Source organism: Dryas octopetala, chromosome 3 (genome assembly GCF_963921425.1).
Source record: "Dryas octopetala chromosome 3, drDryOcto1.1, whole genome shotgun sequence".
Taxonomy (NCBI): Eukaryota; Viridiplantae; Streptophyta; class Magnoliopsida; order Rosales; family Rosaceae; genus Dryas; species Dryas octopetala.
In genome coordinates, this window is record NC_141368.1 from 14,322,741 (window position 1) to 14,336,397 (window position 13,657).

The window sequence follows — 13,657 nt, forward strand, 5'->3', positions numbered from 1 at the left end:
GGTACCAATCTTGACTCTATATAGTCTACGTGAATTTTTCCATTCGTAATAGTGAATAAAAACTTTAACTTCGGGTATCGATTAATTTGAGTGCAAAAGCCTTTAATCATTCAACTTATAATATATGCACCTGGCAAGGATAGTGATTTTACGATCAATTTGGCTAGCTAGCTGCTAGCCTGCTATCAATTTGGTGCATGATGAATTAATGATGAGAGAGAGATAGCAAATTAACAAATCTGAAATTTGATTCGTATTAAAACTTTATGCAAAAATGATGGTCCTTGTCAATAATACAATATGAAAAATGTGCGAGGATGGATCTCCACATAAACGTGATTGTTTGATAATTAGAATAATTGAAGAGCGGGGACCATTCAACTTTTGTAGCAAGGTTGGTGTACGTGGCATAGCTATCCCTTATTATTATATATATGCACGTTGCATACAGTTGGAGCAGCACAGATCATATCAATATCATCGAGATCATAAATATACAGAGATCAAGAGAAAATAATTGATCCGATCCATTTATTAATTAAATGGCTGCAGCATTGCCAAGGTTTGTGGTGCTGAAATCAGTGTACAACAACAAGTACTTGAGCTTAACAAATGATGAAGATAAGGGGCTGCCAGTAGGGTTTGTGAAATTTGATGGAGAGGAGGTTGTGAGCCAGCGCGCAAAGTTTGAACTGGAGATGGTGAAGAATAGTGAGAATAAAGGGCTGGTGCACATAAGATGCTCTTACAACAACAAATACTTGGTGTGGAGCCCCGGATCCCAATATGCTATGTGGATTGTTGCCGCGGCTCAAAAACCAGAGGAAGACCGTTCCAAATCCTCATGTACCTTGTTTGAGCCCATCGTCGTCGACCATGCTGATGCTGATCTTCGTGTCCAATTTCGCCACGTCCAACTCGGACGTTATGCTTCCTTGTGGGAGGGTGGTCCACAACTACTTGCGCCAGGCATGTTCCTTGGATCTGAATCGCATAACCAGGAGTTGCTCGACGTGTTCACAGTCGTGGATTGGGAAACTCTGGTGCTGTTCCCGCAACACGTGGCGTTCAAGGGAGACAATGGCATGTACCTTTGCGCCTACTCGGATGGTGACCCGAATCAAAGGTTTTTGGGAGTCCAGAAGGATGAAAAGGCAGACTACGAGGTGCTCACGACTGCCAACGGATGCGTCCGCATAAAGTCGGTTCACTTTGGCAAGTTTTGGAGGTGGGCGTCCGATTTTATCAGGGCCAACGAGTCTGACAACTCGTCGGAGAATATAGACGTGTTGTTTTGGCCAATCAAAGTCAACGACAACATCGTGGCTCTGCGCAGCATGGCGAACAACAACTTCTGCAAGAGGTTCACGATTGGAAGCACCCAACACTGTCTGCAAGCTTCCGACACCAGCATCACAGTACATTCATGGCTGATGGTGGAAGAGCTTGTGAGTTCAAGGACCATCGACAATCTCGCTCACCGTCTCGTGGATGGGAGGATCTACAACGAGAGCCTCATCACTTTGGCAACCGGAGACGCCAGTAACGAGAGCCGCACTGAGCCGCGCACATACACCATCAAGTTGCCGTACAAGGACATAAAGACCTCCACTTGGAACCCCAACGTTTCTTTTAAGTCGGGAGTCATAACGACGCTCAAGGTTTCCACCGTTCCACGAATCGTGGACGGAAAGATCGAATTATCAACGGCCGATTCTAGTGCGGGATACCAGTGGGGCGAAACCAACACCACGGAAACTGATTTGGAGATTACTTACCAGGTGGTTGTGCCGCCGCTGACTACCACGACGGTGGATCTGGTAGCCACACAGGGTTCATGCGATGTTCCCTTCTCCTATGCTCAGAGCGACATTCTTTATAACGGGGTCCCCAACATCCAACTCATGGACTATGGCCTTTACACTGCCACCAATTACTACCACCTCAAGTTCACCGTAAAACAACAAAACCTCTAGCTCTCATCGCCCGTCGATCTCATCCATGAAGATCATCATCAATTAATTAATAAGAATAAAATTCTAGTACCAGCCTATAGCTCATAATACTAAGGCCTCGTTTGGTACTTGGACTGCACTGGATAATTAATTTTAACTAGAGTAATTGCATGTGTTGTGTTGCATTGCACTGTAATGTATTGCATTGCATTGCATTGCATTGTATTGTATTATAATTAATAAAGTCAAGTATTTGGTGTTGCACCAGACATTGACTCAATTGTGTTGTTGTGTAATTTGGTGTTGAATGTACTGGATAAGAGGTCATCGTATGTACTCTCCATAATTCAAATTAAGTTATTAAATTTCCTTCTGCAAGCATAACTCTCCAATTATGTCCATGGATTCTTGATCAATGAATGTTTTTTTCTTCTTTCATAGCTTTGCAACTCAACTCAAATGAATCAACAAGCAAAAGTAAACAATATTTAATCAGCAGAATCAATGTTATACGCACTAGAAGTAATTCAAGCATGTATAGTTCAATGACCCAATGGAAACTAGGAGAACCACAATTGTTCAAATTGAGCAATGGGTTTTTATTTTTTTTCTGCCAAATTTGGGATTTGAATGAGATCTCATCAAGTTTTAAACTCTTCAAGTTTTAATTTTTTGGGATTTCAAGTCAAAGTTGTTAAGCCCTCTATGAGTTTTTTTTTTTTTTTTTTTCTTTTATCTAGACCTCCATGAGTGGTTTAGTTTGCAGGTACATCGATTTGATTTTAATTTGCAGGGCCGCAAGGGAAGGAGATGAAGAAAGCACGTACTAAAAAATTTCATTTTCATTGTTAATATATTATAATAAATAAAAATAATTTGTAGCCATTGGATCTTAATTTGGTTGGATGCAATCGAAAAGACTAGGTAATTAAGTACGGGAAGCTATTGGCTTCAAATGAATCCATCCTTAAAGTTAGGGATAAATCTTTTTTAATTTGTTTTTGTGAAATGAATAATAATTGCAAAATTGTAAGAGAGGTTAAAATTGTCTTTGCAAAAATTATGTAATAATATCATGTCATTAGGGCACCAAATATTAGAGCACTCTAGCACAATTAATCAAGAAAGATCTTAGGCAATCTTTCAATTCAATTCAAATTTAGGATCCATGGATGCAATAACTGGATTAGGCCCCGTTTGGGATTGCGGTGAAAGACCCAAAAGCTGCTGTGGATGACAATTCTCAATCACCTACAGCAGTTTTGGTGTTTGGTAAAAAAATTAAAAACTGCTTTTTCCTACAATTCTCAACTCCCCACAACAAAAACAGAAAGCAGGTTTCTAGGTGCTTTTGAAAAATGCAGTGAATCACAGCAACAATGAATATTTTATTTTACCCATAATATCCTCATTGATTTCTATATTTTTTAATTTGTTTATTTTAAATTAAAAAATATGTCCATTGTTAGTTATATTTTATATTGTGATAATTAATTATGATATTTTATTTGCATGATTAAAATTATAATATACCTAAAAAAATAATACACATACTTATTTAATAATGTTGTTCTTAGAAAAATTAATGCTAATAAAAATTTGTAGCCACAAATTTAAAAAACAAGTAAAAAACATTTTATTTTTACCAAACAAATAACTGAAAAACACTTTTAGCATCATGTCTATTTTAGTAATTATACACAATCACAACACTTTTACATTAACATTTACCAAACACTTTGATATTGTTTTTTGCACTCACAGAACTTTTGAAAACATATTTTACCAAACACTCAGCTGCTTTACTTTACAGCTGACTTTACTTCACAGTTGTTTTACCTCACAGCTATTTTTTCACACAGCAATACCAAACTGGCCCTATGGGAGTGTGTGACTTGAACTATTGATTTGGTCGTACGTGCAAATATATGCCCTTATCTGCCGCATTCGAATTCACAACAAAAAATGTGTTTTTGTTCTAACCACCGTGTAAGCCCCATACAGAGGATAGGCTGGTTCGTTTGAAAAGAATCTTTTCTATGATCAAACTCGATCATGTCGTGTATGATATGAACAAGCTCCATAAGATCCAACTCCTCGTTCAATTCTTTTGAAGTCATTGGATCTTTTTCCGTGTTCGAGAATCTCTACGTACCCTTCTTCCACTCCATTCCGAAGAGTAACTAGGACCAATTCAGTCACATTAATTTTCATTCATTTGGAATATGGGTTTCTACTTCATTTTTATTATAAAAAAAAATATTTTATGTGCTAGCGTGTAGAAGCCTAGTCTTTTCTAGACTTCCTTAGATATTTTAGGGGTGTGTGTGTGGCGCTACATGTGTGGTTGGTGTTATAAGACTGAGGTTTTAAACAAAAGTTAGAACAACAAACCAAGAAAACTAGAGAGAGAGAGAAGAGAAGAAGAAAAAGAAAGAAAGAGAAAGAAAATGAGAGAAACAGCGACAGAGAGAGAGAGAGAGAGAGACAGAAGAGAGAAGAAGGAGAAGAGAGAAAGGAAAGACAGAAAGAGAAAGAAGGAATGAATAGAGAGTAAAAGAAAAAGAGAGGAAGAAGAAGAAGGTAAGTTCCATCTTCCATGAACTTTCTGTTTTTATTTAGAATTGAGCTTGGGTATCATTTATGGTTATTTGAGGGGTAAAAGGATGGTCAGAGAAGTTTATTTGATCAACTTAACATAGGAAATGAATGGGGAGATTAAAGGAAGAGAAATTCGGATGGGATGTCTTTAGCAATTTTTGGGTTTACGTTCTTGAATGAGATTTTGATCGATTTCTAAGTCATTTCGAGGTTGGGTATTTGATTTGGAGACTTTAGACATGTTTCTAGTAACTTAGGAAGTTGATTTGGGATGTAGAATTCGAAGGAAAAGTGGTAGGAACACTAAAGCAAAATTCTACAATTTTTTGGAAAAATATATGGTAGTTTCAAGTACACTACTTTAAGACCAATTATCTCGCGTTTTATAGTTATATTTTGAATTATCTTCATATGGTTGTAAAGAGAAGATTCATAACTTCAAAACGAGTATACGATTGCTGACAGATTAAAAGTCACGGCAAAGTTGAGAGGAAAATCTGGAAAACTGGCAAAATAGGGGAAAATGAAGAAGATGATGAATAGTGCCCACCGACAACCCCCATGTGCACCATCGGCGCGTGCGGTGCCTCTGGTCGCCAGGGAAAGTATCTCCCCACCTATTTTTTGATTTCGAATTTGATGGTGGCCTCCGTTTTGTGATCCGAGTCCTTTAACTTAGCGACTTTTAATTGTGGTATTTAGTTGTTTATGATGGGATTAGGTTTGGAAGACGATAGGGAGGTACGAGACAACTTTTAGCTGCAGAGCAAACACAAATTTGAGGAAGGGGATCTTAAGAACCTTTGAGATGAATTGATTTCATTGAATATTTATTGAAAAATATTATATGTGTGCTAATACATGAATTATATAAATTATCTAAATTATGTGAACATGATAGGAATCAGTTAAGTATTAAACATTAATTACTAGTGCATTTTTTTGAATGTGACGTTTATTTGAACATGAAGCATGATTCATTAAGAAATTAATGAAGATCACGGGGCACTACAAGAAAAACCTTCATAGACATCACTTTTTTAATATCAGTTTTTACATTAACCGATATCGTATATTTTTAGATATCGGTTAATTTTGTAGACGATGTCTAAACTCATTAACATATCACCATTTTTTTTTTCTGATATCTTAATTTTTCCCGGTTGATTAAGTTTTTTTAAAAACTGATATGTAAAAGTCATATCTGATATCTATATTTAACCAAAAAAAAAACACGGGGGAATTTTTTCCCCAAACTTAAAAATTTTGGCTAAGTGTTCCAACCCCAGTCCCGATATCCACACACACACATTCCCGCCTTCTATGCAGACATCTCCTTCTCTCTCACTCTCTCAAACACAAACTGAGACACACACTCGTTCTCTTTCTCTCTCGCGCGTCTCGTTCTCACTCAGACCTTGTCGTCGAAGTCGAAGTTGCCGTCGGCGGTCAAGTACGAACTATCTCATCCTCCTGGGTTGCGGCGTCAAAAGGTAAGCTCAGTCTCATCTCTCCTGGGTTCTCTCTTTATCTCTGTCCTCTTCTCTCTATCTCTCTGTCCTCTTCTCTCTTGTTGTTGTTTAGGTTTTTCTTCAAATTAGGGATTTTCATAGGTTCGTTTGCTTCTCGAAATTAGGGGTTTTCTTGATTTTCAATTTCTCTCTCTTTGGAACAGGATAGTGTCACGTATTTAATTCACTAGGAGGATCTGTTACTGAGAAAGATTTGCTAGGAAACTATCTTGCTATGTTTACAAGTTTTGTTCATAGGGATTTGTATTTTGACTTTGTGCTGGGATCTTTCCCTTTGTTTCCTTTCTTGACGTTATATTGTTAACTAAATTCATTGGTTAGTTGATCGATGATTTTTAATTTCAGTTTGTGTTCGGGCTCAATCACCATAAATTTCCTTCATCCTAGATGAATATTTATAGGTGATTAATTGGTTGTGGGTTATTGGTATTTTTGTATGTATTGGTGAATCTGAAATTGGGTTTTCAATATATGGGGTGGCAGTATGGAGGCCAAACAGGCAACATTGTAGTTTGGATAGGAGATGAACTGCACAAGATCCCTGTTTTGGATCTTAGTAAAACTAGTAACCTTTCAGATTGGTTTAGATTTTCTGAGATTTTGCAGTGTGGCAGGTTTCTTGTTGTTGTCTGTATACAAAATTCCTTCACTAATTAAAAGGAAATAATGTTTATTTGGGGGCTGAACTTGTTTTATTTCTTTGCAGGGCCTTTAAATTTTATTTGCTTCCGGGGAAATCATTTATACCCAGAGTTTGTTGGTATATGCCTATATGGTAAGGGTGCAACGTACTGTCAGAAAAAGCAAGGAAAACCTTTGATCTCTGCTTTAAGCAACTTAAGGCTTTTGCAGGTAACTTTTTTCTGCTTTTTTTCCTTTTATGATTGTGCATCTGGATCTGGATTTTATTCTTCCTCATTGCTTATAGGGTGCCTTTAGTCCATCCACGTATAATTTTCCAATCTTTACCATCTCACTAAGCATTTAATTAACCATACCATTGCTATCTATTCCCATGCATTTCTGCCTTGGTAGGAAACATCATGTTGGTGGAGTTTATTCATTTATCTTCTCATGTAATTAGCTAGACTGCACAAATTCTGTCAAAGAACAAAAGAAGAAAAAAAAAGAAAAAAAAAAAAAAGAGCTAGGCTACATAGATGATTTAACAAATTCTGCCCAGCCCCATACCCTTTCATTTTTACATATGTTTGCATTATGCAATTTCTGAAACATCTTATTTTTGCATTATATATATGCTTAAAAATTGGTGAAAATTGTGTTGTATGTTTGCTATTTTGCATGTTTTTGTGTTGGGAATGCTGAAATAAATGTGGATTGTGACTTTGCTAGATTGTTGTTTTGGGAAATAGGTGTCTTAATAGCTATATATTTTGCATCTTTAATTGGTATTTGGTAGTAAATTAACTTAGTTTATCTTCATGTGAAGTTGATATCGGTAAGTTCAATGGATAAAACATGGATACATGCTGATAGAAGGAGTAAGGTGTATGAGGTGGGAGTTGAGAATTTTCTAAGGTTAGGAGTAGGCAATAGTGGCAAACGTAAGTACATCCATTGTCCTTGCAATAGATGTGGGAACTTGAGTAAGTATACGGTAAAAGTGGTTAGGGAGCATTTGTACTTTCATGGTTTTGATGAAAGGTATAACAACTGGATATGGCATGGTGAAGCTAGTGTCTGTAGGGATGAGCAATATGGTTTTCTTGGTTCTGAAACAGTAGACATGTGCGAAGGGGCTTTTGATAATTTCAATCATGATCCGGACAAGTTTCAGAGTTTCGTTGAGGAAGGGGAAATGCCCTTATATGTTGGTTGTGATAAGTACAGTAGGTTATCTGCAGTGGTCAGATTGTTCAACCTGAAGGCAAAACATGGGCTGACAGAGAGTAGCTTCTCTGATTTTCTGGTTGCTTTTGGAGATATGCTACCTGATGGTAATGTGCTACCCTTGTCTATATACGAGGCGAAGAAGTCATTGGCTGCTTTAGGAATGGAGTATGTGAAGATACATGCTTGCCCGAATGATTGTATCTTATATAGAAAGGAGTATGAAGATGAAACAAGGTGCCCTAAGTGTGATCTCTCTAGGTGGAAGGTAAACAAGGGAGCAGTTGAGAAGGAAGGGGTGCCAGCCAAAGTATTGTGGTACTTTCCTCCTATTCCAAGGTTTAAACGAATGTTTAAATCTTGTGAAACTTCGAAGAACCTCACTTGGCATGCCAATCAGAGAGTGAGTGACGGCATCATGCGCCATCCAGCTGATTCTCCAGCTTGGAAGTTGGTTGACCATAAATGGCCGGATTTTGCAATCGAGCCTAGAAATCTAAGGCTTGCCCTTTCGGCTGATGGGATAAATCCACACAGTTCATTAAGTAGTCGATATAGTTGTTGGCCTGTCCTCTTAGTCACCTACAACCTTCCTCCGTGGTTGTGCATGAAGAGGAAATTTATGATGCTAAGTTTGTTGATTTCGGGTCCTAAGCAGCCAGGAAATGACATAGATGTGTATTTAGAACCATTGGTTGAGGATTTGAGAGCACTATGGAATGGAATTGAGGGAGTGTATGATGGTTTCAGGAAAAACTCATTCACTTTGAAGGCTGTACTTCTATGGACGATCAATGATTTTCCAGCTTATGGTAACTTGTCTGGGGCCTCAGTGAAAGGGTATAAAGCATGTCCCATATGTGGAGAAAACACAGATTCTGTTAGGCTAAAACATGGTAAGAAAATTTGTTTCCAAGGGCACAGAAGATTCTTACCACGACACCACCCATATCGGAGACAAATGGCTGCTTTTAATAACAAGCAAGATGAGCGTGAGCCTCCTACACCTCTAAGTGGACATCAAGTCTTGGAAAGAGTTTCAGGAATCAATTGTATCTTTGGGAAGAAACAAAGAAAGGACAACTTAGGTGGTGAAAGCCATGCTCCATGTTGGAAGAAGAGATCAATCTTCTTTAACCTAGAGTATTGGAAGTCCCTTCATATAAGGCATGCTCTCGATGTAATGCACATTGAGAAGAATGTGTGCGAGAGTATCATTGGGACTTTACTAAACATTCCAGGTAAGACAAAAGATGGGGTGGCTGCCCGTTTAGATCTCGTGGAAATGGGGGTAAGACTAGACTTGGCACCACAAATTGGGAACAAGAGGACATTTCTGCCTGCAGCTCCATATACACTTTCTCGGGATGAGAAAAAAGCTATATGCAAGTGTTTGTTTAGTATCAAGGTCCCGGAAGGTTACTCTTCAAATATACGAAACCTAGTATCCATGGAAGAGCTCAAACTTTTCGGTCTTAAGTCTCACGATTGCCACACCTTAATGCAACAATTGCTACCTGTTGCCATCCGTTCAGTTTTGCCCAAGAATGTGAGATATGCTATTACTAGGCTGTGTTTCTTCTTTAATGCCCTATGCTCCAAAGTGGTTGATGTGTCCAAGTTGGATAAAATTCAGTCTGATCTTGTAACCACCTTGTGTTTGCTGGAGAAGGTTTTCCCACCTTCATTCTTTGATATAATGGTCCATTTAACCGTGCACCTTATTAGAGAGGTACGATTGTGTGGACCAGTCTTTTATAGGTGGATGTATCCATTTGAAAGAGGCATGAAAGTGTTAAAAGGTTATGTCCGGAATCGTAATCGTCCAGAGGGCTGCATTGCTGAGTCTTATATTGGTGAGGAAGCCGTGGAGTTTTGCTCGGAATATTTATCTGGGGTACATGCAATTGGTACTCCCTCTTCGCGTATGGGTGCACCAAAGACTAGTAAGCCTCTATCAGGTGGTAGGGTAGTTAATGTAGACCGTGAAGTTTGGGAACAAGCTCACCGCTGTGTTTTGGAGAATGCCGCTGAATGCGATTCGTATGCCGAGTAAGCTCACTGATTGTGTTAAATACATACTTAATTAGCAGTTTTTGTAATGCATAATTTACATGTTTTAATAATTGTACTTTATCTGTTTATAGACAGCATAAGGCTTACTTGAAAACCCTTTATTCAAGTAAAAAAAGAAGTGAAAAGTGGCTACTAGAAGAGCACAACCGCAGATTTATCTATTGGTTACGTGACAAGGTATTACTTTGTTACCTTAAAAACCACTTAGCCTAATGCCATCTATTTGGTGTTGTGTTTCTGTTTTAAAAATGGCATCCTAACCTTTGTGCTCATAGGTGGCAGAGTTAATCAATGGTGGATCCAGTGGCATAACGGCCTCGTTGAGGCGGCTAGCTATAGGTCCACCTATGAGTGTGTTGCAGTATGAGGGCTATCAGATTGAGGGCTGCCATTATCACACAAAGGCACGTGATTCCACACGCACAGTCCAAAACAGTGGGGTGACCTTGGTGGCAAAGACAATGCAAGTGGCAAGCGCGAAGGATAAAAATCCTGTCTACACTGATATGTCTTTCTTTGGTGTTATCGAAGAAATATGGGAACTAGATTATAATGACTTCAGGGTGCCCTTATTTAAATGTCAATGGGTAGAGAACAATAAGGGAATTAAGACAGATGAACTAGGGTTCCAATTGGTTAATTTTAATAGGATAGGTCATAAGAAAGACGTATTTGCTTTGGCTGCCCAAGTGAAGCAAGTATTTTATATAGAAGACCCACTAGACTCTAATTGGTCAGTGGTACTTGCAGTCCCAAATAGAGAGTTTAATGATTGTGCTCATGAGGATGAGTTGGGGGACACCATTATTGACCATCAATCCTTTAGCCTTGGATTACCTCCTGTTGAGGAATTTGATGATATAATAGGAGAGGATGATAACAGTTACAAGAGGGATAATTGTGAGGGTGTATGGATTGATCACTCCAAAAACACAACTTGACAATCTAAAGGTTTGAATTTATTCAGTTTTTATGTGTCACTTAATTTCAGTGATCGAGCTTCAATTTAAAGGTTTCTATCTCTTTGTCTTTTCTTGATTGTTATCCTTTATTCACTAACCTGTCAGTTTACACATTACTAAGCACACAAGTAAGTATTGCTCTAACTTTGAAGCTACTAATGTTTTCAGGTATATGACTTGATAATGGCTACACCATCAAGAAAAAAAGCTGCAGCTGCGAAATCCAAAGGCAAGAGGGTTGCCACCCCAAAATCAAAGGCCAACAAACCTGCAGTTTCCGAGGCCAATGACAACAAAAAAGCATGTTCGACTTCAAAGGCCAACAAACCTGCAGTTTCCAAGGCCATTGACAACAAAAAAGCATGTTCGACTTCAAAGGACACTGTTACAACTGCAGGCAGCAGCAAATCCTCACGCGGTGTTACAAAGATGCACAAAATAGTCGTTAAGAAGGCTTTAGGTCGAAAGCTGAAAGTGGAGTACAACTCACATGGCTTGCCAGTAGGGGAAACAAGGTTGTACTTGGCTTCTTATATAGGAGTTTTGGCAAGGACAACTATACCTATTACGCATACTCGCTGGCCGAAAGTGCCAGATGACCTAAAGCAGAACATTTGGGACGATGTTCAGGTAATTAAGACCTTCATAAAATTTCTTATAATCCTAGTGTCATTTGAATTTGTATGTGTCTTAATTAAAAAGTTTATAAATTATATATACTACCACATAATACTCTGCCACATTATAAGCATTTTTCTTTCATTACACACTTCCTTTAGATACACTTGTTACACACTTGCTTCATCTTCAATTCATTATAAGCATTATAATTTCAGTCACATAAGCTTTATAATTTCAGTCGCATAAGCTTTATAATTTCAGTCGCATAAGCATTATACTTGTTCCTTGTAGAAAGCATTTGAGTTGGCCAAAGAAAGCAGGAAATGGGTGTTGTCATCTGCTGGCAGTAAATGGAGGTCTTTCAAGACTACATTAACCACCAAATACGTATTGCCATTCAAAGATGACCCGGAAGCGGAAGCTTTGCAGACCCGACCGAAGGAGTACGACTTTATTGCACCGGAGGATTGGACTGCCTTTGTTGCTCAACGATTATCAAATGATTTTCTGGTAAAGATTTCAGTTTAGAATTCAAAGTTTGTGGTACATATATATGTTTGTTAGCTTCCATTTAGGGTCTAATGTTTGTGGTATGTGGTGTCGTCATCGTAGGAACTACACGAAGCGCAAAGGCAGAGAACTGCAAAGCGGAAGTATCATCATAGGTTATCAAGGAAGGGATATATTGGCTTGGAGGAGGAATTAGTAAGGCTATAAGAATCCCATAATTGATTTGTCTTTCAACTATATGTAATGGGAATTGGAGGTTGGACTCACTATATATATGGTTAATTTTATGCTGAATAGAGGAAGAAAAATGTTGATGAAGATGATGTAGACCGCTGTGTCCTATGGAAGAAAGCTAGGGAAGACTGTAATGGGAACTTGAGTGAAGAAGTGATGCCTGTGGCTAAAGTCATAGTAAGCTACTGAATCTCACAGATTGAGGTTGGATAATTGATTGTGTAGTGATATGCTGAAACTGTTCATGTTTTTCTTATTTTGGCAGGACGAGTTGATGGACAAAGTGAAAGCTGGAGAGTTGAAGGTGGAAGGTGCTAATGATGTTCTAAGCATGGCATTGGATACTCCGGAGCATGCCGGCAGGGTCAGGGGTGTGGGGGGAAATATCAACCCTTCGGTGTACTTCAACATCCCAAAAAAACCTAGGGATGAGATGACCATGAGTAAGAGAGACCTAGTGGCTATATTGCAGAGGAACAATAGGGAGCTGTTGGACAGAATTGAGAAGTTGGAGTCAATGAACAATGTGGCTACACCAAAACAAGTTCCAGGTACAGGGCTGGTCTCTGATAAAGCAAGTTGCTTTGGTGAGGAAAAGGCTAAGGCTGCAGAGGTTGATGTTGAAGAGAAAGTTGAAGTAGTGTCGGTGGAAGAGATGGAAAAGGCAGCAATGAAGGTAACGTATGATTCTTTGGTGCCATGTTTTCATATGACAAGTAATATACTTCAGTTTGATTGTTTCTAAGCCAAAGAAAGCTATTCATTACAAATCTGATTTTAGGGTTAGGCTTATGAGTTATTATGTTTGTGTAGGGAAAATCATGCAAACTGGCAATAGGAGATGTCACCAACATTGTTGCGTGGGGTACAATGATTGATATGGCATCCAACACAGTACACGGTGCTCCCTTAGGTGAGGGAAACGTGAGGGTTTCAATTGACATTGCCAACAAGGAAGAAGCATTACTTCCCTTCCCGGTAAGAGACGAGTTAATCACAGTTGGGCAGGCTGTTGGAAGCCATGTGGCTTGGCCCCAAGAGCTTGTTATCGTTGGGAACAACAAGGTAAATACCAACTTCAGGTCTGTTACTGCTATTTAGTTACCAGTGTTACTGCTAGTCTGTTTTTTCTTACCGAAATATTTGAGTACTTATTGACCTTTCCAAGACATATAATTATGTCCAGTTTTGTCATCTATGCCAATTACTTGAAGTTCAGTTTTTGAGGTCATTTCATTACTCTTTATGCTTTTAATTATTCTAGTATTCCCTATCCAAAGTATATGAAGCCAATTGTGGCAAATCAAAATGCTAA

General features: G+C 38.5%; 2 protein-coding genes across 2 annotated transcripts; both read left to right on the top strand.

Annotated features, from left to right (window-relative positions):
* Window positions 1–542: 542 nt before the first annotated feature.
* Window positions 543–1,976, top strand: LOC147291194 (uncharacterized). The gene has a single exon (XM_086235893.1). The coding sequence runs from the start codon at window positions 543–545 to the stop codon at window positions 1,974–1,976; it is 1,434 nt and encodes a 477-aa protein (XP_086092019.1).
* Window positions 1,977–7,856: 5,880 nt separating this feature from the next.
* On the top strand, window positions 7,857–13,443 carry LOC147291195 (uncharacterized). Its single transcript, XM_086235894.1, has 9 exons — window positions 7,857–9,991; window positions 10,087–10,192; window positions 10,291–10,923; window positions 11,146–11,607; window positions 11,890–12,108; window positions 12,211–12,303; window positions 12,406–12,519; window positions 12,608–13,018; window positions 13,156–13,443. The coding sequence occupies exons 1-9, from the start codon at window positions 7,908–7,910 to the stop codon at window positions 13,441–13,443; spliced, it is 4,410 nt and encodes a 1,469-aa protein (XP_086092020.1). The 5' UTR covers window positions 7,857–7,907.
* Window positions 13,444–13,657: the final 214 nt, after the last annotated feature.

What these genes read in the sequence shown, in the direction of transcription:
- LOC147291194 (XM_086235893.1), top strand. Translation starts at nt 543, where the DNA reads ATGGCTGCAGCATTGCCAAGGTTTGTGGTGCTGAAATCAGTGTACAAC.
- LOC147291195 (XM_086235894.1), top strand. Translation starts at nt 7,908, where the DNA reads ATGCCCTTATATGTTGGTTGTGATAAGTACAGTAGGTTATCTGCAGTG. An exon ending in GAATGCGATTCGTATGCCGA is followed by an intron (nt 9,992 to 10,086) that starts GTAAGCTCACTG and finishes ATCTGTTTATAG; the next exon opens with ACAGCATAAGGCTTACTTGA. An exon ending in TGGAAAAGGCAGCAATGAAG is followed by an intron (nt 13,019 to 13,155) that starts GTAACGTATGAT and finishes ATGTTTGTGTAG; the next exon opens with GGAAAATCATGCAAACTGGC.